At 38.7% G+C, this 26,009-nt stretch overlaps 2 protein-coding genes across 2 annotated transcripts in view; one reads left to right on the top strand and one right to left on the bottom strand.

Moving 5' to 3' along the window:
• The window catches only part of CCDC146 (coiled-coil domain containing 146), a 186,793-nt gene that overhangs the window by 55,839 nt on the left and 104,945 nt on the right, over nt 1-26,009 (top strand). The gene's annotated exons all lie outside the window — the stretch shown is intronic.
• On the bottom strand, nt 14,117-17,870 carry FGL2 (fibrinogen-like 2). The gene is made up of 2 exons (XM_011927718.1): nt 17,173-17,870; nt 14,117-14,988 (listed from the first exon to the last, which is right to left on the bottom strand). The coding sequence occupies exons 1-2, from the start codon at nt 17,783-17,785 to the stop codon at nt 14,282-14,284; spliced, it is 1,320 nt and encodes a 439-aa protein (XP_011783108.1). The 5' UTR covers nt 17,786-17,870; the 3' UTR covers nt 14,117-14,281.

Raw genomic sequence — 26,009 nt, 5'->3', positions numbered from 1 at the left:
TAAAACAGGTTAGAGTCACTGGAAAAAAAATGATATTACATTACCGAATGGGACAGAAATACAAGCAAATAATTTTGTGGACCCTTTGATAAACTTTTAAACATGAGCACAAATTTCTTGCCTCTTGTAGAAAATGGGAAAGTGGTAGGGTTTGGCTGTGACCCCACCCAAATCTCATCTTGAGCTGTGGCTCCCATAATTCCCACATGTTGCAGGAGGAACCAGGTGGGAGGTAATTGAATCTGGTGGTGGTGGTGGGGGGTCTTTCCCCTGCTGTTCTCGTGGCAGTGAATCAGCCCCACGAGATCTGATGGTTTTATAAATGGGAGTTCCCTGCACAAGCGCTCTCTTGCCTGCCGCCATGTAAGAAGTCCCTTTGCTCTTCTTTCGTCTTCCACCATGATTGTGAGGCCTCCCCAGCCATGTGGAACTGTGTTAAACCTCTTTCCTTTATAAATTACCCAGTCTCTGATATGTATTAGCAGCGTGAGAACAGATTAGTACCTAAAGCAAGCCAATTTTCAGAGATAAAAAGCAAGCAGATCTTATGTGTTCACAGGTATGCTGCACTTTGTATAAAGGGGGTCTTTTGTAATAGAGAAGCAATTCATCATAGACAGTATCATTCCCCTTAATTACTCAGAGAAAATGTTGAAAACTAGAGATGAAACTCTCAGATTGAGAGCTTAGAAAGTTATTACTTTGAAAAAGTCTTACTCAAAATACTACGCATATAGCACCATGCTATTCATGCACATAGTAAGCAAATGGTAAATATTAATTGGATTCCAATAGTAATGTCAGTTATTTTGAGGAGCTAAGACAAAGTCTTGCGTGTGTATTTTGAAATGCGATTATTTCATTTTAAAAGGAGAGTATAGGCCAGGCGCAGTGGCTCATGCCTATAATCCCAATACATTAGGAGGCCAATACATTAGGAGGTCCTCAGCCTCACGAGTAGCTGGGGCTACAGGAGCAGATTGCTTAAGCCTAGGAGTTCGAGATCAGCTTGGGCAATACAGGGAGACCCCATCTCTATAAAAAATTAGTCGACCATGGTGGCACATGGCTGTAGTCCCAGCTACTCAGGAGGTTGAGGCAGGAATATCGCTTGAATCTAGGAGGTCAAGGCTGCGGTGAGCTGTGTTCACACCACTGCACCCCAGTCTGAGCCACAAAGTGAGACCCTGTCTCAAAACCAAACAACAACAATAACAAAAAGAGTATCTATTCTCAGAGATTAGTGCAGATTTCTTTGTGACATGACTAATAAAATAATACTGATCTTGAGAGACCATGCTATGTCTAAGAAGATGCAGAGCACCAGTTAGCCAGAGTATGATTTTAATTTATTTACCTCTGAGAGTTTAGATGAGTAAAGATGCAGAGGCAGTATTGGATATGGGCATGGGGCCAGCAGGCTAACTGCTGACCTGATAGAGAATTTGTCAAGAAGTAGAAAGAGCAAAGTCTGAATAGGTGAAGAGGAACCATTCTGTGAGAGTGTGGAAAAGAAGAAAGGCAGTAAAGAAGGAACAATTAAAGGAATAACAGCAGCATTGATAACAGAATTTGTTGTAGGGGAATTAAAGTTTTATTACAGCAAGTTATTTTACATAACATTGCTTAAAACTAGCTAGTTACTGGCCCATAGCGATTTTTGTTGTACTGACCTGACTTTTTTTTTTGAGACAGAGTCTTGCTCTGTCGCCAGGCTGGAGTGCAGTGGTGCGATTTCAGCTCACTGTAACCTCTGCCTTCCAGGTTCAAGCAATTCTCCTGCTTCAGCCTCACGAGTAGCTGGGACTACAGGTGCATGCCACCACAGCCAGCTAATTTTTGTATTTTTAGTAGAGACAGGGTTTCACCATATTGGCCAGACTGATCTCAAACTCCTGACCTCAGGTGATCCGCCCACCTCGGCCTCCTAAAGTGCTGAGGTTACAGGCATGAGCCACCACACCTGGCCTGTACTGCCTTTTGACTACATGTAAGAGCTGCATATCTACTTTCTTTTGGTGGGCACACGTTATATGTTACATATTATAGCAATTATGTTATAAATAACATGAAATAACGTAAGCATGTATGTGCCTCATCCACAAGGGAAACCTACCCATATACAGAGAGTTACATTCACTTCAATCTGCAGCTGGACCTCACATTTAGTGAAAATTGTCAGTCAGATTCATTTATAGCCATTCCATGTTAAGACTTTGAAAGCTATTAAAAACATGAGATATAGGTTACTTCTAATTTGGATAACTTTTTGAAAACATTTATGAAAGACTAAGTTTTAAGATCATTAATATTGAGGGGTGGAACAAGATTGCCAAATAGAAGGCTCCACCAATAGTTTCCCCCGACAGGGATGTCAATGTAACAACTATCTACAAAAAGGAAACCTTCATAACTACCCCAATCAGATGAGTTCTCGCAGTACCTGGTTTTAACTTCATATTGCTGAAAGAGGCACTGAGAGAATAGGAAAGACAGTCTTGAATCACCAATACCACCTCTCCCCAACCCCCAAGCAGTGGCCACGTGGCACAGAGAGAGAATCTGTACACTTGAAAGAGGGGGAGATTACAGGGATGGTGAGACATTGGATTGAACTCAGTGCTGCTCTGTCTGTCACAACAGAAAGCAAAACCAGGCTGAACTCAGCTGACACCTGCCCAAGAAGGGAGAATTTAAACCAGCCCTAGCCAGAGGGGAGTTACACATCCCAGTGGTTGGAACTTGAGCTCCAGCAAGCCTTGCCAGCACAGGCTAAAGTGCTCTGGGGCCCTACAGAAACTAGAAAGGCAGTCTAGGCCACAAGGACTGCAACCCTTAGGTGAGTCCTAGTGCTGAACTGGGCTCAGAGCCAGGGGACTTGTGGGGCATGTGACCTACTGAGACACCAGCCAGGGTGGCTAAGGGAGTGCTTGCACCACTCCTCCCTCAAGCCCAGGCTGCATGGCTTGTGGCTCCAGAAGAGACCCTTTCCTTCCACTTGAGGAGATGAGAGGGAAGAACAAAGAGGACTTAGTCTTGCATCTTAGATACTAGCTCAGCCACAGTAGGATAGGGCAGCAGTCAGAGTGGTGAGGCCCTCTTTCCAGGCCCTAGCTCCTGGATGACATTTCTAGACATACCCTGGGCTAGAAGAGAAACTGCTGCCTTGAAGGGAAGGACTCAGTCTTGGCAGGACCTTGCCTGCTGACTAAAGAGCCTCTGGGCCCTGAATAACCAGCAGTGATACCCAGGTAGTACACCATGGACCTTCAGTGAGACTCTGAGACTTGTTGGCTTCAGGTACCAGCTTGGCCACAGGTGAGTAGAGCAACAAGCAGGCTCTTGGGGTCCCCAATTCCAGGCCTTGGTTCTTGGGTGGCATTTCTGGACCTGTCCTGGGCCAGAGAGGAACCCCCTGCCATGAAGGGTGACTCCCAAGCCAGGCAGCATTTAGCACAAGCTGACTGAAGAGATTTGGGGCCTTCAGGGAACGTCCATGATAGCCTGACAGTACTCCTCACGGACCTGTGATGGTGGTGGCCATGGGGTGAGGCTCCTCTGCCTATGGAAAGGGAAGGGAAGAGTAGGAAGGACAGCATCTCATGATTTGCATGCCAGCTCAGCCTCTGTACAGAAGAACACCAGGTAGACTTCTAAGGTTTTTGACTGTAGTCCCTGGCTCCTGGACAGTACCCCTGGACCCACCCACCCAGGGCCTGGGGAACTCACTGCCCTGAAGGAAGAACACAAACCTGGCTGGTTTTACCATCTTCTGTTTGTAGAGACCTAGGGCCTTGACAGAACATAGGTGGTAGTCAGGTAGTGGTCACAGTGGGCTTTGGGTAAGACCCAGTGCATTCCCAGTGGTGTTAGCCACAGGGATGCTTGTGAACACCCTTGTGCTCTGTTCTAGGTGGCTCAGAACATACAAAGACACTTCATTTGTTTGGGAGAAAGTAAAAGAAGAAAACAATAATTTCTTCCTCATAATCCTGAGAATTCTTCCAGATCTTATCCAAGACAATCAAGGTAGTATCTCAGTGAGTCTGCAAGAACTACAGTGTTTCTGTTCTTGAGGTGCCCCCTAAGGCAGATATGGCTTAGATCACAATACCCAAGTTCTGTGTCAAATATCTGGAAAACTTTCCCAAGAAGGACAGGTACAAACAAGCCCAGACTGCAAAGACTACAATAAATGCCTAACTCTTCAATGTCTAGTTACAGACAGACATCCACAAGTGTCAAGACCATCCAGGAAAACATGACCTCACCAAATGAACTAAATAAAGCAACAGGGACCGATCCTAAAGAAACAGAGACAGGTAACCTTTCAGACAGACAATTCAGAATAGCTGTTTTAAGGAAATTCAAGATGACACAGAGATGGAACTTGGAATTCTATCAGATAAATTTAACAGAGATTGAAATAATTAATCTATTTATGAGAGATGTGCAAATCAAAACTCCAATGAGATATCATCTCATCTTGGGTTTAAATGGCTTTTATCCAAACAACAGGTAATAACAAATGCTGTGAGGATATGAAGAAAAGGGAAGCCTCATACATTGTTGGTGGGAATGTAAAGTAGTATAACCACTATGGAGAACAGTTTCCAGGTTCCTCAAGAAACTAAAGATAGAGCTACCATATGACCAAGCAATTCCACTGCTGGGTATATACCCAAAAGAAAGGAAATCAGTATATCAAAGATATATCTGCACTCCCATGTTTATTGTAGCACTATTCACAATAGCCCAGGTTTGGATACAACCTAAGTGTCCAACAGATGAATGAATAAAGACAATGTAGTACATGTACACTATGGAGTACTATACAGCCATAAAAAAGAATGAGATCCCATCATTTGCAACAACATGGATGGAGCTGGAGGTCATTATGTTAAGTGAAATAAGCCAGGTATAGAAAGACAAACTTTGCATGTTCTCACTTACTTATGGGAGATAAAAATTAAAATAATTGAAATCATGGAAATAGCAAGTAGAAGGATGTTTACAAGAGGCTGGAAAGGGTAGTGGGGAGGGCAGGGGGTAAATGAGGATGGTTAATGAGTACAAAATAAAAATAATGAGACCTACAATGGGGACTACAGTTAAAAATAATTTAATTGTACACCTTAAAATAACTAAAAGAGTATAATTGGATTGTTTGTAACACAAAGGATAAATGCTTGAGGGGATGAATGTGCCTGATAAATACTTCATCTGAATTAAATTTAAAGGAGTTTAATTGAGCAATGAACAACTCACGAATCGGGCAGCCCCCAAAATCACAGCAGATTCACGGAGACTCCAGGGGTGCCTTGTGGGGTCAGAACAAATTTATAGACAAAAAAGATAAAGTGATGTATAGGAATTGGAAGTGAGGTAACACAAACAGCAAGATTGGTTACAGCTCACTGTTTGTCTTATTTGAATGCAATTTGAACACTCAGCACTCTGAGTGGTTGAACTATGGCCTTTGGGATTGGCCAACACTCGGCCATTGTTACAGGTGCATACTATTATGTTAGGTTTTCAGTTTTGTCTCTTAAGCTAGGTTACTGTTTATCCACAAGGACTCAAATGTAGAAGTATGGAGTCCTTCTCAGGCCATATTTAGTTTGCTTTAACAATTCCCCCCTTTTGGTCATTTTCTCACTTTTGAGAGATGGACAAAACCTTAGTGATTGATGTTACTATGACTATCATAAATGTACTTATATAGTTTTGAAACCCACTGGGAAACAGTAGAACAGTAGGTTTTGCAAGGAGGGAATAAGGACTGAGTAGAGGGTACCTCCTTAGGCTGGAACATCCTGTTTACAGAAGAAGAAACAAAACCTGGTCTGTTCTGGGATCTATGTGTTTTCTTAAAGCCTTAGTTGGATTATGTCACATTTGGCACAAATGACTCCATTTTACTTTGGTTTGTTGGGGCCTAGTATATAAGCTCAGTCCAAAATAATGGCCTTCCATCATTTTGTTTTAAAAAATTCCCCCTTTTTGGCCAGGTTCTCACTTAGGTGAGAGTGTGACCAAAACTTAGGGCCTTAGCACCATTCTCAGTTACCATCATTTTGGGTTTCTGATCTCAGCATGTCATTCATAGGTTACGGTGCCCTCATGGTCGCCCACTTTTCAGCATCTGTCATTAAAGTTGAATACAGACCATTTGATGTTCTAGAGATGGCTGCATGCAAGCATTTAAAACCTTTGAGAGAATACAGCACACCGGGGAGACAATTATTATGACTATTGGGAGGATAATACCAAGAGTTTAGACTATGCTTCTTACCCAGGGTCCCCATAAACCAAACCACATAAAAGTAAATAAATTAAAAAATGAGTTAGAGGAGGAATCTACTTGCTTGACTAAGTGGCCTTTTAATGAATGCTCTAAAACTGAATTTTTATAATCTACATTTGACGTATACCTAACAATAGTATGGACCCGTAACAATAGCTGAGTGTTGGCCAATCCCAGCGGCCATACTTCAACCACTCATAGATGCTGAGTGTTCAAACTGCATTCAAAATAAGGCAAATGCTGAGCTGTAACCAGGCTTAGAGTACTAGTTTCTGTACCTCACTTCCGATTTCTGTACGTCAGTTTACCTTTTTTGTCTATAAATTTGTTCTGACCACGAGGTACCCCTGGAGTCTCTGTGAATCTGCTGTGATTCTGGGGGCTGCCTGATTCACAAATTGTTCATTGCTTAATTAAACTGCTTTAAATTTAATTCAGATGAAGTTTTTATTTTATCACCCCAGTTACCCTGGTGTGATTATTATGCATTGCATGCCTCTATCAAAATCTCATGTAGCCCATAAATATGTATACCTACTATGTACTCACAATTTTTAAAAAGATCATTAGTGTCTCTAAAATAAGGAAAAGGGGAGTAAAACTAGTCTCTGCCCAACTAAAGGTTTATAATCCTAGCAAACTAGTACTCTAATGAATTTAAATGACCACAAATGATTCCTCAAACTTGGGCAGCACACTGCTAACAAATGAAAAGTTTTTCGATCTGTGGCCTAGTTCATTTTCTTTTGCTATATGCATGTGTGTATCTACATATGCACAAGTACGTACACACGCACTGTAGTTACATCACAACACCCCACTCTCATAAGGTGGTATCTCCAAGAAGATGCAGTATTTGAGGCTTCAATCACTCATCACCCCCTCATTTCGCTGTCAAGTGTCTTCCTAAGTCAAAAGAAAAATTTTGTAGAATACCATTGTGTAATACCATGATGATTTTTTAAGACATCCAGTAACTCAACAGAAATACTGTTGCTGGCAGAAGCAAGGAAAAGCAAATCTATATCTAACATAATCTAAAATAAGTATCTATTGCAATGGGAATGAATATCTGCCTTCTCCATGAAGTGTCACTGGTACCTCTCAAATGACATTACAAGGTGGATGGGTGGGATGCAACTGTGCTGCCTCCTCATCTCCAACTTCTACAAGGCCAGCTTGTGCCAGGGCTGTTTCTGTAAAAGTCTGGTGCACATAAACTTATTTACTAGGTTATCTAATCCCATGGATTCATTACCATCTGCATTCCAGCATTTCTCAAATGTGTTCCTGAGCCCTAGATATCTTTCCTGATCTTCAGACTAATATTCAAATGCCTATATCCACTTGGATATCTTTGAACTTAAAATGTTCAAAACTTCTGATTCCAGCCTCCCACCCCACTCCATTCCACTCCTCACACACTTTCCAGACAGGCTTCCCCTGCAGATTTCCTCATTTCTGTTCCTGGCAGCTCCATCCTTCACGGTTGCTAAGGCTAAAATCTTGTCGTTTTCTGTAATGCCTCTAATTGTTATTATCTACCACTGACTGACCTTTGATCAGCAAATTTTGTCACCTCTACCTTCAAAATAGATGTATCTCACTGCAGTCTTTCATCATGCTTTCATCATCACTTACCAAGAATATTGCAAACATTATCAAACTGATGTCCTTGCTTCAGTCCTTGTTTCCCTACAGACTATTACTACTTGGCTACAAAAACAACTCCTTTAAAACTGGTTGAGATCATGTCTTTCCTCTGCTCAAAACCCTAAACAGCTCTTATCTACTCAGAATAAATGGCACAGTCCTTACCATGGCTTAAAGGCCTGGGTGATCTGGTATACCACTCCCATCCCTTGTTCATCCCCAGCCACCCAAGCTGTCTCTGATCTCATCTCCTCACCACCCCAGAGCCTTTGCTGTTTCACACAGACCTCTTTGCTGATCTTCAAACATGGTATCCACTCTCCCAGACTTGGGGCTTTTGCACCTAATATTCCCTTTGTTTGAAACACACTTATCCCAGACATCTGCCTAGCTTACGCGCTCATATCTTTAGGTCTCTGTTCAAATTTCATCTCCACAGACAGGCCTCTTCTGACTGCCCTAAATGAAACAGCACCCCCTTTTCTAGCACTCCCTTATTAATGTTTAATGGTATTTATCATATATTTGTCTCCTCTGATAAATATTTACCATATATGTGTCTCTACTACCCACTGCACGAGTGTAAGATTTTTTTATCTATGTTGGTCACTGATGAATCTTCAGCCTCCTAGAAGACTGACACGTGGTGTGCACTCAGTGAATACTCGATGAGTGAACTAAGGCTAACTTTACCCCAGCATTTCCATCTCCGTAAGTGTGAGTTCTAAGACATTTCTGGCTTCTCAATTTTAGTTACCATGAGCTGCTATTGAATGTAGGTTTGTATTAACTAAGCAAGCAAATTATTAGACTCAAACATGTCTTCTCAAGATAGCCTATTGAATCTATAATTTCTGGTAAATATACCTATACCAGTAAATTCAGTCACATCTAAAATTGTTTCTTCTTAGGCAACCTCAGTCTCTTTCTACATGTCTTCTCCGGCCTTCTGCTGATATAAGTTAGCAAGGTTGTGCAAAGCCTTCTCTTTCCATTAGACTTTAGGATTGATATTGGGGCATGTCCTGATGGCACATCTGGAGATGCTGATGAGTGGGATGAAGGAGCCTAAGGGAGAATTTGGAGTGTTTCCCCAGGAAAGAAAGCAGCAGTGCCCTCCTGCAAGAGGACATCCTTGTCAATGTCAGGGGAGGGACTACTTCAAAAAGCAAGGAGGGCCCAGTCATGTTTGGGAACTCGACTTTTCAAAGTATACCCATTTCCTCTCATTTCCACCTCTTTCCAGTCAATCAACAAAAGAGACCTGGCAAACTTAAGACATAGTAGACATTATGATCTGGAAATGCACAGAATGAAATTGAAGTTGGGAATTGGCCACCTCGGCTTGTTACCTCTGGGGAGAGGGACAGGATTGAAATTGAAGTGGTTTGTGAAGGAGTCTTTATTTTAATCTGTAACTTCTTAAAAAATTAAAGGATTCATGGATTTTATATTAAAATTAATTTCAAAATTATAGTATAGTACGAAAAATAGTGCTTTTTTCTTCAGGAATTCAGTAGGCTGGAACAATCACTATTGGGCAGGCACAGCAATATGCGTCTGTGTGACATGTCCCCACAGGCATGTTCCTAGGACCCCTTCTAAAAATTTGCCACTGTTATGTTCCCAGTCCTGTGGTATATAGTAAGTCCTCACTTAACATATGGATAGGTTCTTGGAAACAGCAACTTTAAGCAAAAACAATATCTTGTATGCCATAGGAACTTCATTCTTGTTTATGTCAGTTAACCTATGGTAAAATCGGTTTTCTTACATGGTATGTTGTTTTAACGTCGCTGTTTCCGAGAACTTATCAACAGCGTTAAGTGAAGACTTATTGTATTTGATCCTGTCTTGCCATATTCTCCCTGGCTGTAATTGCTTCTCACCTATGTTCACAATCTCTCAAATCCTGAGATTTGACCCTACCCACTACTTTCCCAATCATAACTGTGGCCTCTTTAGACTACAACTCTTTCTCTGTGGCAACATATTATTAATCACTTTGAATAACAATACTCATATCTCAAATTTCCTTTACTCCTATTCAAACAGATTGATTTCAGGATAGAACTTAGACAATATTGAATAATAGATAATAAGGAATATATAGGCTGGCATAGGATCAAGGCGAGGTGCCAGGACCCCATCTACTGTCATCAGAGAACTCTGCCAATAAGAGACAACTATTTAGGGCCGGGCGTGGTGGCTCATGCCTATAATCCCAGCACTCTGGGAGGCCGAGGCGGGCGGATCACGAGATCAGGAGATCAAGACCATCCTGGCTAACACAGTGAAACAGAGCGAGACTGCGTCTCAAAAAAAAAAAAACAAAAAAAACTATTGAGGATGATTTTTTGTATCTGTCACCCAGGCTGGAGTGCAGTGGCACAATCTTGGCTCACTGCAACCTCTGTCTCCCAGGTTCAAGCAATTCTCCTGCCTCAGCTTCCTGAGTAGCTAGGACTACAGGCGTGAGCCACCACACTTGGCTAATTTTTGTATTTTTAGTAGAGATGGGGTTTCACCATGTTGGCCAGACAGGTCTTGAACTCCTGACCTCACATGATCCGCCCACCTCGACCTCCCAAAGTGCTGGGATTACAGGCATGTGCCACTACACCCAGCTGGTGATGATGATTTTTTAAATATATGTGTTCTAGGTGCTTTATATATGTTGTTTAATCCTCTCAATAACTCTATCAGGCAGATTCTATTACTAGTCCTATTTTATAATTGAAGGAACCGAAGAACATTAAGTGACTTGCCCAGGATCATACAGCTTGCAAATAGTGGAACTGAAATTCAAACCAGGAAGGCCAGCTCCTGAGTTCCTGCTGTTAATCATGGGTGATAAGACAAAACCCAGTGAAGAAAGAGGATGGCATTTTATCTAGACCAAGGAAACAGTATACTAAAGGCAGTGAAAACATTGGAAAACATGGTTTGTTTGAGTACAAGGCATTTACTATGGCAGAAGTATAAGTAGTAAAAATCAGTTCATGAAGGGACTTACTTGCCAGATTTCATCTTATAGAAAGTAAGGCATTGTTGAAAGTTTTAAGTGGGACAATAACATGATCAGAATTGTACTTTTGAACAATCCCCCTGGTAGGGATGAAAGTTGGACTGGAATAGACTGAAACCAGAGGTGCAGACTATTCAGATGTGTTTGTGTGGTCCTGAGGATATGATGAGGGCTAACCAGAGCAGCAACACTAATAACGGAAAAAGAGGCGAGGAAGTTGAATGCCACAAAATGAAAGCGAAACTTTTGATTTCAAATGTTTCAACAGTATTCTAGACAGAAGTAAGATAATGGTGTTCCTCTATTTGCCTCTGACTTCTTGTTAATGAAATAGTACTCATTAAAGTCTTCGGAGTCACAGATATTGTTTAGCTTAGGTAAGCATTTTACAACTTTTCAGACACAAGTACATAAATATTATTTTACAACCAAAAATATTTAATGTTTCCACATTGAAGAATAGATGTGATAGTTAAATCTTTTATAAGGTTTTAAAAAGACATGAAACATAAACCTAATTATATATAAAAGAAAAGAATTTTAAACAAGAGCTTATTGTGATGACATTACTCATAACTTTTACCTTTAAAACCTTTTCTTGGGTAGCTATTCAAAAGTAAAGACCGCAAATTTTGTTGCTCAGATATTTCTTACGTGTCATTAATTGATTTGGAGCATTACTATTACCAGTAAAATTTGATTTTTTCCCTCAGTCATCGGTAAATCAGCTCCACCTGGAATTTCCAAGGACCCAGTTTTAGTCAATATTTTCGAGGAATGATAACATCAGAAATACAGTCTTAATTAAGATAACAAATATTAGCCATCAAAATGGAACCAAGACAAGATTCTAATGTTTGTAAACAGTCAATCCATATTTGTGAACATTAGCATATGTTAGTGAATAGTTAAAGCAAAAGACTCTAGCAGATATCTATTTCCATCAACATGTTAAATGTTATAAAAGTCTAGAATTATTGGTAACATGAAATGATTCCAAGATGGAATTTCTGTGTTACAGAATTTACTAGAAAAGTGCTGTGAAAGTAGAATGAAAAATAAAATGATCCCTTGAAATAATGCGGAAAGATAGAACAAGCTTTTGGATATTTACATAGATTAGTGAATTCGTTGCAAAATTCTCCTGAAGTTATACCTAATTCCCATTAAATCAATGGACACTCTGGATATGAGCATATACCTTTCTTTAGAACTGTATTTTGTGATAAATCCATTTTTACTTACAGGAATTTACTTAAACTTGTACACACAATAATTATATATACTAAATGAAAATGACCTTATCTGAAACAAATACATTGTATAATATCAAAACGTTTTTAGTCTTTTTTTAAAAAGCAAAAAGTGAAAAAACAACATTAGTTACATCATTTACATTTGGTATCCCATCTAATAGATACACAGCTTTTGAAATCTACAATATTTTACATTTTGGTCAACATTTAACGCTATTTGCATTCCTCTTGCTTTAACATTTTAATAGCATTTGTGATATATCATGCTTAACTGAAAGCTTTGGGTTATGTATTTTAAAGGAATATCTTTTTTTGACAAAATAGTTCTGTAAGGGCCTAATATTTGAAAAATTAGCTTGTTACCTGAAGCAACTATCCTCCTTAATCATTTTAAAATGATGGGTAAAGATGCATCTTTGTAAATATATTTTGAAAACTTGGTTAGTGTATTAGAAACAGACATCAGAAACTTAAAAATTTATTTCTAGGACTGGCATACACTACAGCGAATTACTTCAAATGTTACTCTAGAGCATTTTTTAAAATATGAAGAATACTGCTGTTCTCTCTGAAATGATCCCTTTTTACAATGATGAAATTAAACACATTTAAAAAGTCTTTTAAATATTATATATAGCATTCCAGAATTACTAAATGAATTATAAAAATTACAGATATTTCTGTTTGAGTAAAAATCTGTCTCTTAATTTCTAATAGTAAAATAAACAATCTACCAGTCAGGGTTGAAATATATAGTATTTGAACTACTGTTCTATATATTTCAAAATTCATGTTTTCTATTTGTCCTAGAAAAACTTAGTCTTCTGTGAAGTGTGAATCACTTAATGATATTATTGCTTTGGATATAAAATTGGCCTCAGAGTATTATAGCCTATAAGTAAATGCTTCATTCCCCCACATACCCCCAACCCGCCAGAAAAAAACAAAAAACAAACAAAAAGAAAACCTACCAGTAGTCTAGTACAGTAGTGAGCAATCTTAAATTAAAAGCTGTTGTTTACACAGAGCAGAGGAAGATAATTTTCATGTCAAAGCAGTTTTCAATATCAAATATCTAAGGAGTTATAAACTGTAAATGAATTACCTTTAAACCCTGGTCTTCACAGTTACATTGCTTTTACATTTTTAAATGGTTTAAATGATAATTATTTTACATTTCATGAATGATAGATGAACAAGTTTAATTATATATGTATTAGTTCCCTTAGTCTGGGAACTAAAATGCTGTAGGGTTGTTCTGTTGCAAAGTAAATGCTAAATAGATTAAGTTTATCTCAGAATGAAGATTACCCAAATAATTATAGCCTGAAAAGGGTGATATACCTTCAGATGAGCTTAAATCATGGCCCAAATACAGATAACTTTGTGTAGAATCTAGCCTACTGAATAAATTTATTATTTTTTTGTTTGAGACAGAGTTTCGCTCTGTCACCCAGACTGGAGTGCAGTGGCTCAGTCTTGGCTCACTGCAACCTCTTCCTCTCAGGTTCAAGCGATTCTCCTGCCTCAGCCTCCCGAGTAGCTAGGATTACAGGTATGTACCACCATGCCCAGCTAATTTTTGTATTTTTAATAGAGACAGCATTTCACATGTTAGCCAGGCTGGTCTCAAACTCCTGAACTCAACTGATCTGCCCGCCTTGACATTCCAGAGTGCTGGGATTACAGGCATGAGCTACCACACCCAGCCAACAATTATTTTTTAAATATAGCAAGTAATATAAGCAATAGAAAATGTTTCAATTAATAGAAATTAAAAGAATTATAAATCTAATGTATAATTCTCAATATTCCTAATTGCTTGCAAGTGTCCATTGGATAACAGCATAACAACAAAGGACCCCTTTAAAATGCATTGTTTTTCAGCTCTATTTCAAATGCTGTGTAGCATAAGAACCTAGCAGTCAGACATCATTTTTTAGCTATGAAAAATATGAAACAAGGCATATTCTAAAATGCTGAAGGAATTAATTGTCCTGTTAGATAATGAATACCTGGAGGAATGAACAGAGTGATTTATGGCTTAAAGTGCTTGGGTCTGATCATCATCTTAGCCTCTTTGAAGGAGGACTTGTAGCCACCAGGGTGTGCCTCACTTACACCAGGCCAAGTGCCCCAGAAAATCCCATTACGGACACCTCTGTATTTTTGGTGATAATATTTACCATTTAAGTTTGCAGAAAGACATGCATCAAACCACCAGCCTGAACTGTAGTACAGCCCACAGTTCCCAGAAGGATATCGATCATTGTCTTTATCTGGGGTGGTGAAAAACTTCAGATCGTGGTTGTAATGTTTGTTGAAACGTAATGCATCTCCAGCTGTGCCATTATAGTTACCAACGTGTAAACGGTATTTGAGAAACTCATTAGCCACGTAAAACTGATCATACAAGGCATATAGTTTGACACCATTAAAGTCTTCAAGATCTATTCTCAGAATCATTTCCTTACTCTTGGTCAGAAGATGAATTTTATCGTTCCCCAGCCAAAATTCCCTTCTGAGGTTTCCAAAGCCTGCTTTGTAGTCTTGCCATGTTCTGGTGAAGTTGGTGCTCCCATCGAGACGTGCCTGCAGCACTGTCCAGCCTCCCCCCATGGTCTCCATGTCACAGTAAACTTCAAAGCTACGGTTTTTGGGATCAGGTGTAACTCTGTAGGTCTCACTGCTTCTTTTGCCTATTGCATAGTAGTCAGAGCAATCTTTATATATTAGATGTTGAACTGAAGAGGAAGAAAAGGAAGGCATTGGATCTTGTTAATAGAAACCATGCATCTTAAGAATTCTTTATATGTACAAAAGCAGTTTGATAATTCAATCAATGGCAGTAATGAAACTTTACTAAACTTACTTGAACCTGCTTAGCAAATGCTTGTTAAGGCCTCAGAAGAAGAACCTGATGTTATGAAGCAGAAAGGACCTCTAATATACTCTTGGTTGGTAGTAATAATGACAGCATCAACATCAAACAACAATAAGAAAATAACAAATTACAGTTTTAATAATTTAGTATTATTTAGTGAGGCCTATCTATATGTTCTAGGCATGCTGCCAGACTGGATAACATTTTCATACTGAATCTGAACATCGACCTTATGATGTAGGCATTACTGCCAGTCTGTATGTGAGGATATTTAGGCATGAAGATCAGTGGCTTGCCCAACTTCACACAAGCTTTAAGTGGCAAAGCCAGGACACTAACTCAGATCTGGCTGGCAGCAAAGCTTTGTTCTCAATCATTGCATTCCTTGGTCCTAAAAATCAGATGATTCCTACTCTCCCAGAACTGTATTCTGTGCATACAGAGGAAGCATAGGCTTCTATTGTCTTTCACCTAAAGGGGCTGATAGCCTCTACTGTCAGAAGGTTTTATAGGATATATTCCAAATGATGTGTTAAAATCCTAATGGATAGCGTTGATCATAAATTCATGTTTATTTTACTTGACAACTATACAAAGAAGCTCAAGTGAAAAAGAAATATCTTTTTCAATAATATACCAATATTCTTATTCTGTATTTATTATCTAGGAAAGTAGCCACTATTTCACATGTTGGGTTTCTAGAAAGAAACAACAGGTGACTATTTTGAGGATAAGCATAATAATCAGTAACAAAGTTCTGTATGAATCAAAGACATATTTACTTCCAGATAGTTTTTATTAAAATGTGTGACAAATAAGGTAAATTTAATATGAGATACCCTAAGGCATACAAATCTATTCCTGTATATTTAGAGCTCAGAATATTCAGTTATTTCCCCCAAAACATTTAGAAGAAAATAGACAATAGAGTCTTGTTCATATCATGACAAGTTGCCATGCAACATCTCATCTAATGTATACCCAACGGGTGTCACCTAAGAGGTGAACCTCAGATTCGCAGTGTGCCACATACATTCAGATGCAGGTTGCCAGGAGTATTAGCAACAGAGGTCCTTGAAAATATGACCCTTCCCTCCTTCACTGGCAGATGCCCCGGGGATGGAGCATGCCTGAGATACTGTCTCTAAATGAAAGTGATCTCCACCCTGTCCCTTCAACCTCACATTCATGGTAAGTAGAGGTCCAAATGCAGAGATGGCTTTCCCAAGTATAAGGAGACAGCAACAGTGGTCCCAGTGACTCAGGTGAAAAGCTAAGATTTGGGGAGCCAATGCCACTGTTAGTTCATGGGTGGAGTAGGCGATTAAGTCTGGAATTTCACATGTATTTATTAAAGTTAATTCAAGTAATTTGGATGGTGAGGATGGGTTCTACTTTTATCTGCTTGAATTCTAACTTCAGGTTAAAGAGAAAGAAATAAGAATATATTCCTTCCCTTAGTGGCATGCCAAAACTCTCCCCTTAAAACATTTTTTGTGCCAGTAGGTCTCAAAGCAAAAATTTTTGCACACATATGAAACTGCTTTTATTCATCTGTAAACTCTCCCATTTTCTCCAGATAGTTGGGAGTAAGAACTACAGATTAATTGCTAAAATCTTTCAAAGACCTCTTTAGCCATGAGAAGTGGCAGTCAGCCAACCACAAGAAAAACTGATTTCCAACAAACAAGGCACAACTGTGAATCTTATCTTTATTGTTTTCAAACACCTCATTGAAGAGACAAGTTAAATGCACTAGAACATCAAGAAATTCTCTCTACTTCCGCTTGCATGTAGGTCTGGCATTAGCAAATAAGATCTTAAAATTGAAAGTGACTTCTAGTGGATACAAAACTATGATTTTTGTAATTAGGTCATATATTATTTATGTGGTTGTATTTGAGAAGATAATTATTTTTTCCTGTGCACCTTGATAAATAAAAGACTTAATCTGTCATCTATTTAACTTAGATTAATGTTTATAGATATTCTCTAGCTATATAACATTTATGAACATATGATAAGAAAACATTATTATACATACCTGGACGTGACTGTATTTGTTCTTGGCTGGGACACTTTGAACATTTGCCATCCAAACTATTGACAACAAATGTTAGATTTGCCACTTTGCTGTCAACATAACTTTCTATGTTGTTCATATTTACAAGATTCAGCTTCTCTAGGCGACCATGAAGTACATTGATCTCCTCTTTGGCATTCTTTAGCTCAGAGGACAGCTTGTTAACCTCACTCTCTAATTCTCTAACTCTGTTATCACCAACCTCTCCTGGGGCTCCTGTACTGGGTAACAGCAGTCCATTTCTGCCTGGGTCTCCGTTGTCATCAGCCTGCAGCTTGCAGTCTTGGCAAGATTTCTTTAGACTATTCACGATTTCCTTGAGGTTCTGGACTTCTTTGAACATGGCCTCGATCCTGCTGAATTGCTTCGGGAGCTGAATAGTCAAGGGGGGCAGGCTTACCTGGTAGGGGCACTCCCCTGCTTCTTCGCATTTCCCTCTGCTTTCTAGTCTCACTGGGCAGACGTCCTTTGCTCTTTCATCTTTAATTTCCTCTGTTTCATTGTTTGCCACAACCAAAAAACTGTAAGTGGCCAGAACAGCTGAGCTCAGCCAGTACCAGTTAGCCAGCTTCATCTTTACAGTGCTGCTCACCCCAGCAGGGAGTGTGCAGGGCTGGAGCTGCTTTAATAGTGGCAGCTGCCTGAGTCAGGCTTTCTGTGTTCCCAGAAAAGGGTGGGAGCGTTTGCATCACAAGTTTTAGAAACGCACAGGAAGAGGAGATAGCCCTCATCAAAGGCAGTTTGCCAAAAACTGTAACTTACTCTCAATAGAAATAATATGCATTGAAATTATTATAGTCAAATATACATAGTCAACAAGAATCACTTTCATACTGTATTTTATGAAGCATAAGAAAAGTCTTACATTTCTAAAATAATTTGGTATACTTATGCTTGAAGTAAATAATTATACCTAACTTCACTGGAAAAATAGTTTTTAAAGATAAAAAGTAAGAGCTAGTTATCCAAACTGTCTGCAGAACAGAAACGTTACTAAAATGAAAATGGTCCTTTTTCCTTCTTAGAATGGGGCATGGGAGAGCTTGTATTTTCTTCATGTTGGACTTTGAGGTGAAATCTTAAGCACTTTTACAAGTTTCTAAGTATAACAAAGTAGAGCTTTCTGACTATTGTAATTGACTTTTGCTTCATCTACTTGAAAAACAGAAGAAAACTGGTAGAGAAAAAAGTGCTACTTTCTATTCCTTTATCCGTAGCATAGTGTATATAAATGTCTAAGTGCCTAAGACCCATTTAAAAGGACATCATTGTCTTTCATCAAAACCAATAGCTGCCTCCCTTGCCCTTCGACATTTTGGTAATTGTACTGTCATCTTCCACAGCTGCTCAAATGTGAATCTTTGAGCTATGCCAGTCTCCATCCTGAACTTCTCTTGCCTACAATATCTTGCCTGCAAGTAGCCCTGGCAGGCCGGCCTCTTGCTTTCTGTCTCCACGCTGGTTCCTCCATCTGCTCTCTGGGCCACTTGGTATATCAGCTTGTTCAAAACATGCAGTACTAATGATAATCATTTTGTAACTTTCTCTTCAGAGGCTGAAGTCAGGAAAGAGGAACAGCTTCAATTAGAGAAACCACCTCCTTTTAATTTGTTTTGCATGTTGACATCTCATAAGATTTCTTGTTTAAAAAGGGTTTTTTTGCTTCAAAAATAATTTCAAAATGACTGACAAAATGACTGACATGGGCAAAAATCTAAATGTTTTATTGTATTACTTAAAACACTCTCTAGCCTATATCATATTTATTTCTTTAACCTGATTTCCTGTGACTTTTCTATACATCCTCTTAATTTTAGCCAAATCTTATTCACATTCTCAAAATATTGGCAGACTCTCTTTACACTTCCGTGACTGTATTTATTCTTGCATACTCAGGAGACCTGGCTTCCAACCCTAGATCTACCTCTGATGGTATAAACAGATCATCAACATTACTGAGCCTTTGTTCCTGTAGCTGTAGCGGAGGAATTTAGCTATGTCTTCCCTCGTACAGGAATGATAGTCACGCAGACTTGGAGCACTTGGCTGGGTGTGGTGGTTCACGCCTGTAATCCCAACACATTGGGAGGCTGAGGCAGGTGGATCACCTGAGATCAGGAGTTCGAGATGAACCTGGCCAACATGGTGAAACCCCATCTCCACTTAAAAAATATATATATAAGCCGGGCGTGGTGGCGTGTGCCTGTAATCCCAGCTACTCAGGAGGCTGAGGCAGGAGAATCACTTGAACCCAGGAGGTAGAGGTTGCAGTGAGCCTAGATCATACCACTGTACTCCAGCCTGGGCAATAAGAGTGAAACTCCATCCCCCACCCCCCAAAAAAGAAAAGAAAAAAAAAACTTGGAGCACTTAAGAAAAAAAAAATGCAGTGTATAAATGTAACATTCTTCCCAAACAAATTGGTCAAACATGTTCTACACACCTTATGACTTATTTTCTTCCATCTTCATACAGCTCTTTCAAAAACTGTTTTTCTCTTCATTCCATTCAATATATTCAATTTTAGACAAAAACTTTTTAGCTAAAAATATCTATTTAATCCCCTAACTCCTAACCTCATTCTTTCTCCTCACCTATTTTCAAGCTGTGACACTTCCCTGTTGGGAAGTAAGAAATGAAACAATAGATAATTTTAAAAAGGAGAAATTTTGACAACATAGGTTTAAAAAAAAATTTTGTCAAGTAGAAATATATAGGAAAGATATTTAGTTTCTAGTCCTTAAGGGCATTGTTAAATGTCCTTGACTGACTAGAGTATAAATCCCTACATTGAGTTAGTAAAGTATTTATTAAGGATCTTCGGTATACTCAGCACTATGCTAGAGCATATATAAGATGCATGCCATAGGCACTTTCATTCACTCACTCATTCCTCATACATATATTGATATCCTATATATTTATTCATTATAAATTAACTCTGCGCCCTCTGCATGCAAAGCCACTATTCTAGCCACTTGGGCCACACTGGTGAACAAATCAGGCAAAAATCCCTTTTTCCTTCTTAGAAAGGGGCATTAAGGACCTGGTATTTTCTTCACGTTGGACTTTCAAATGAAATCTTAAGTACTTTTTAAAGTTTCTAAACCTAACAGAAGTATAGCTTTTGGACTCTTGCAGTGGGCTTTCGGTTCATCTGTTTGAATCAGAAATTTGCATGTCAAGCACTGCCGCTAGTTTTTGGCTAGTCACACCCCAGTTAACCAAGGGCCAGTGGCACAGTTCCACCTAAAAAGCTTGGATGCGCTTTCAGAACTGGCTTCTGTCCCTTCAGGATCCATAAAAAATTCCCCGACATATGGGTACAGAACTGCTCTATTGACCAGTTCCATTGACACTGATAGGTGATCTGCTAGGTTCTCGGTTTAGAAAGTCATTTGGCCACTGACTGGAAGGCAGATGCTAAGTGACTACCGCATGAAAGAGGCTCGACTCCCCTAATAAGTGTATATAGCTCATGGAGGCAGAGTGTTGTGCCGCCTCTACAGTTCCTATCTGCACTTGCAGATGAGCAAAGAAAGGGCTCAAAGCAATAAATGACTTGCCTGGTCATTTTACAGTTTTCAGTTCTGGTTTTAGAGTTTTTAAGAGACAGCTGGAATTTGAACCTGTATCCAATTCAAAGTTCATGTCTTTTCTCTTTGCCACATTGCCACGTAGGAGGAAAGATAACATGGGGAGGGTATGTTAGAACTATGTGGAGAACCTGTGCGTAAAGCAATGCTTAGATAATGGGGAGCCACTGAAGGTTTTAGAGCAAGGAAAATAAAATCCTTCCCCCCACCCCTAGGATTACTTTTGGGAATGAATCTTCTGCTAGAAATCAGTGGCAAATGGCATTTTAGGTGAGAGCTAGTAGTGTGGTAGCAGGCACTAGATAAGAGGTGAACCAGTGTGGAGGCAGGAGGGGTAGGAAAGGAGATAGAGGCATTATTGCCAAGGCATGATAGAAGCCATGGGATCTGATAAGTGGTAAGAACTAGAAGGAGAGGAAGAACTCTAAAATTTGCCTCTGATTGCAGTTAAATGATAGCATTCTAATGACAGAGGTAGCAGTAGGTTGGAGAGAGTGTAGTAGTATTTCTCTTGTCAGTACATTGAGTTTTAAGTATTGACAAGCCACCAAATGGAAATATCAAGCAAAGAGTGAACATCTAGGTATGAATATTGACACAGAATAGATGTGGATGTCAATTTGAAATCACAGGAATCAAAAGGATGGCCAAAGAAATAGGATGAGAACCAGGACAGTACAGGAGAGTCATGAATACCAGGAAAAGAGAGGGTTTCAAGCAGGACTAGGCCATCAGAAAATCGAAACCTGAAGGAGCTGACTTGTCCTTCACTACTAGGAGTTCCCACCCTGTGACTTGACCTTCTGCCTCTTCCCTCTTTCTGAAAGCCCTTCTGGATTCTCTCATGCTGAGCCTACCCTGACTCCCAGTGTCAGCTGCTTATTCCTCATGGCAGTATCAGAATCTTCCTTTCTACCCCGAATCTGTCCTTGACCCAGCACTGACACATTACACTCACAGACTTGTTTTTTAGATTTAAACAAATTGTTTAACACCAACACATGGTGGGATTTTAAAGTAGCAAGATTTATTTCTATAAGCCACATATGAAATTTTACTTTCATTAGCCTATATTCACATGTTTAGACTTCCTTTTTGCTTACACAAAGTATATTTAAGAGAGGATCTGCATTTTCTATACCTGGATCAGATTCCTAAAGTAAATTTTTGTTTCCCCTAATATAGTTTTTTTTTTCCCCAAGGAAATCCTTTGTGTTTCTACTTGTACCAAAAGAAGAAAGTAAATTTAACGATAGTCATATTTATAGTATTGAGAGCCTTTCATTGATATTAAGTTATTAATTTAACATTTGTAGTTTCTGATTTATTAAACTCAGAAACCTTTAATTGCTCTTTAAAGAATATGTGCTTTTCTGATAAGAAAGTTAAAACATTCACTTTTTAAACTACTTAATTTGAAATGTCAACAGTAAATATTTATTTTAATATTCCTTAGAGGTCTTAGTCCTTGTTCATTATAAATTTCCTGAAAAGAATTTTAAAAAATGATTTCCACAACCCACAGAACAAGAATTGCCTGATTTTGGTTAAAGCTAGAATAATAGTTGGTAGGCTCTGTGTATGACTTGCAGGTACTTCATTCTGGCATAGATGAGAGATTCAGACTAGAAATCTTCCAATATGGACCTACAGTGAAAGATCTATTATGGGAATCCTTCAGATTTCTGGATCAACTGAAGTATAGGGCAGAAACATACAGATATCCACTATTAATGAAACTACAGAACATAGTTATCCAATATGCTAATGGCACAGGTCTTAAGTGGGAGTATCCAGGGCCTCTCAGATTGAAATTTTATGGAACTGGAATATTCCACAAGAGTCTTGGAAAGTTCATCAGTCAATACCTATCAACAAAATCAATTCTTATGTACTCCACACCAAGCCAGGGATCATGAAGGATCCAAAAGGCTCATGGGATATGACATCTAATTTACTGTAATTTCCCTAAATTTCCAGAGACTTAGGAAGTTTCATATAACCAGCCAGGTGCGATAGCTCACACCTGTAATCCTAGCACTTTGGGAAGCTGAGGTAGGAGAACCACTTGAGGCCAAAAATTCAAGACCAGCTTGGGCAACATAGTGAGACCCTGTCTCTACAAAAAAAATTAAAAATTAGACAGGCATGCTGGCATGCACCTATAGTCCCAGCTGCTCAGGAGGCTAAGGAGAAAGATCGCTTGAGCCCAGGAATTTTTATTTCTTGTATTGGAGATTGATCTTAAGCTGCTGCTTATATTCCCAAAACAAAACAAATAATAAAATCAAAGTAAAGAAATTAGGAGAATCCAATTGTGGCTTTCTATATCTTGCCTTCATTTCTCATATTCATGGTAGTTGTTTCCCATAAAGTCTTTTGTGAATACTGAATTAGCAAATACTGAACCATTGCTCCTAACATTAGGTTTCTAGGAGCCTCTGGTCACATCATTTTTGTTAACCAATCAATATATAACCTTATTTTACGTGTGTTTCTGTTTAAAGACACCCTATTTAATATATGTTATTCGTTAATGCAGAACTCATGGACAGCAGAACTATAATTCAAACCTGAAAGAAGTTTATCTAACATATGTGTTTTTTCCATCAGACACATCACAGCCATCTTGAGCTTAAGAACTTGGGCATGCTGGCTCACACCTGTAATTCCAACACTTTGGAAGGCTGAGGTGGGTGAATCACTTGAGCTCAGGAGTTTGAGACCTGTCTGAGCAACATGGTGAAACCCCATCTCTACTAAAATTACAAAAAATTAGCCAGGCATGGTGGTGTGCACCTGTGATCCCAGCTACTTGGCAGGCTGAAGCAGGAAGATCACTTGAGCCCAGGAGGCACAGGTTGCATGAGCTAAGATCATGCCACTGTACTCCAGCCTGAGCAATACAGGGAGACCCTGTCCCAAAAACAAACAAACAACAACAACAACAACAAAAACCCCTCTAGGCAGCACTTCAACACTACGCTCAGGGGCCGTTTTATTTTATTATTTCTTAAAATGTCTTTTATTTCAGCCACATTCTCCAGATAAGTCAGAGGTCATTTTAAACAGTGAAATTACCAACAAAAAGCACAAGAATGTGAAAAACATGGCACTAATTAAATAGACTGCATAGTGGATACCAGTTTACAGTATGAGATCTAAAAGAAGGCAGAAAGTTGCCTTCTTTGACTTCAGCTGGGTATATATGTATTTGACAGATCAACATATTTGCTACCTTGTGCATGCCCATAGATGATCCAGAGGTCCCACAAGTATTAATTTTGGGGTTACAAATAAATTTTGGACAGTAGGCAAATCACAAAGACAAGATCCATGAATAATAAGGATTGACCATATATTGTTACAAAATCCAGGGCTTTAAATTCTTGAAACTGTCTATATATTTATTCTAAGATGCTTAATTTGATTTTACCTGCTTATCACTTGTGTTTTTTGGGGGTTTTGTTTATCTGTCTTTCTTTGGCATTTTGAAATAATATATAGCCAGGGGCACTGGCTCACACCTGTAATTCCAACATTTTGGGAGGCCAAGACAGGCAGATCACTTGAGGTCAGGAGTTCAACCAGCCAGGCCAACGTGGTGAAACCCCATCTCTACTAAAAACATAAAAATTAGTCAGGTGGTGTGATGTGTGCCTGTAATCCCAGCTACATGGGAAGTTGAGGCAGGAGAATCGCTTGAACCCAGGAGGTGGAGGTTGCAGTGAGCTGAGATTGCAGCACTGCACTCCAGCCGGGGTGACAAAGTGAAACTCCATCTCCAAAAAAGAAACGTACATATATAAACATGAATTTATATAATATATAAACTATTACATATTTATATACTGTGTGTTATATAATGTCACGCCATATATAACAATGTGAGATATGTTATATTATCCATTAAATATAAGTTTAGTCATGAAATATAGCTTAGAAATTTAATATTTCAGTTTATTCATAAATAATAGTGTTGCTGAAACAATTAAACTACTATGGCAAAGTGAAAATATTAGACTACGAATTTCCCGCTAACTAAATAATTTCATGCCAAATGCATGTGTTTTAAATGTGGTCATTGCATTCTTTGAAATTCTTTTTTTTAAAGATTCTTAAGTTTATCTTATGAGACATAGGTGTCATCATGTGAACTGTCAATAAATGTTAATTGAAAGGCCATTTCCACTGTGCTGGTAACTAAAGAAAATTTATTAAATGGAGTAAATGTTGTAGTTTTAACAGTAAACATTGGAATACATGGGTATCTCCTCATCTAAGTTCTTCTAAGGAAGTCTTTTAAAACATGATTTAAAGTATAGCATTCTGAGGTATAGCATTATCTTATTTATTTTTTCTTGTTCTACTTCTAGTTTGATATTTTGTATGATTTAAGTCATTTTCTGTTATTTGCAGTGAAAACTTTTCAGGGTAGAAAAAACTACTTCATGATTATTATCAACAGATGTAAAATTGCTTGACCCTTATTTTATATGAAACTACCCACCATTATTTGACACAGCTTTTTCTGCTTGTGTATTTAATACAAAATTATTTTGACAGTGTTTATTTGTAGGCCGTATTTTGACAATTGATGCAAAGTTCAGCTGCAACAATTGCTATTGTGCAAGAAAACAGCAAAATAGACACATAAATTGTGTCAGTCATATACAAATAGAGGTTTAAAGTAAATCATTTATTACTGTGATCATCTCAAAAAATAGAAAGATATAATAGAAAGAAAAGAGCCTTAGGGTGGTAGTCATTGAATATATGTTCTTAGTGAAGAACCTTCCAGTAACTTTCTCGCCACTGAACTAAGCGTTAACAAGCTAGACCTTAAGATTCTTATCTGTAATATGAGATGGTCTGATTAGAGATCTGTAAGGTCCTTTTCAGGTGTAACATTTTATGATTCTAAATGTTATTAGTTAGAAGCAATATAGCAAAGCAGATCGTCAAGATATAAATTCATACTGTACTTTAAATCATTAATTCCACTAGAAAAATGTACAAATCTACTTCTTTTTAGCTATTCATCCATTCAACAAACACTTACTTTGCATTTATTGGATTAGGCTGTATACTAGCCCTGAGAATAATAAGGGTGAAAAACAGACACATCCCTGACTTTGTGGCACTTTAAGTTGCAGATGAAGGCATTTCAAGCCAGACCCAGACTTGGGCACAGGCAACACC

Source organism: Colobus angolensis, unplaced genomic scaffold (assembly GCF_000951035.1).
Source record: "Colobus angolensis palliatus isolate OR3802 unplaced genomic scaffold, Cang.pa_1.0 Scaffold74, whole genome shotgun sequence".
Taxonomy (NCBI): Eukaryota; Metazoa; Chordata; class Mammalia; order Primates; family Cercopithecidae; genus Colobus; species Colobus angolensis.
This window is presented reverse-complemented; position numbering and strand designations above follow the sequence as displayed.

Coding starts and splice junctions, on each gene's coding strand:
- FGL2 (XM_011927718.1), bottom strand. CDS start 17,785: ATGAAGCTGGCTAACTGGTACTGGCTGAGCTCAGCTGTTCTGGCCACT. Junction 14,989..17,172: donor ACAAATACAGTCACGTCCAG/GTATGTATAATA, acceptor CTTCCTCTTCAG/TTCAACATCTAATATATAAA.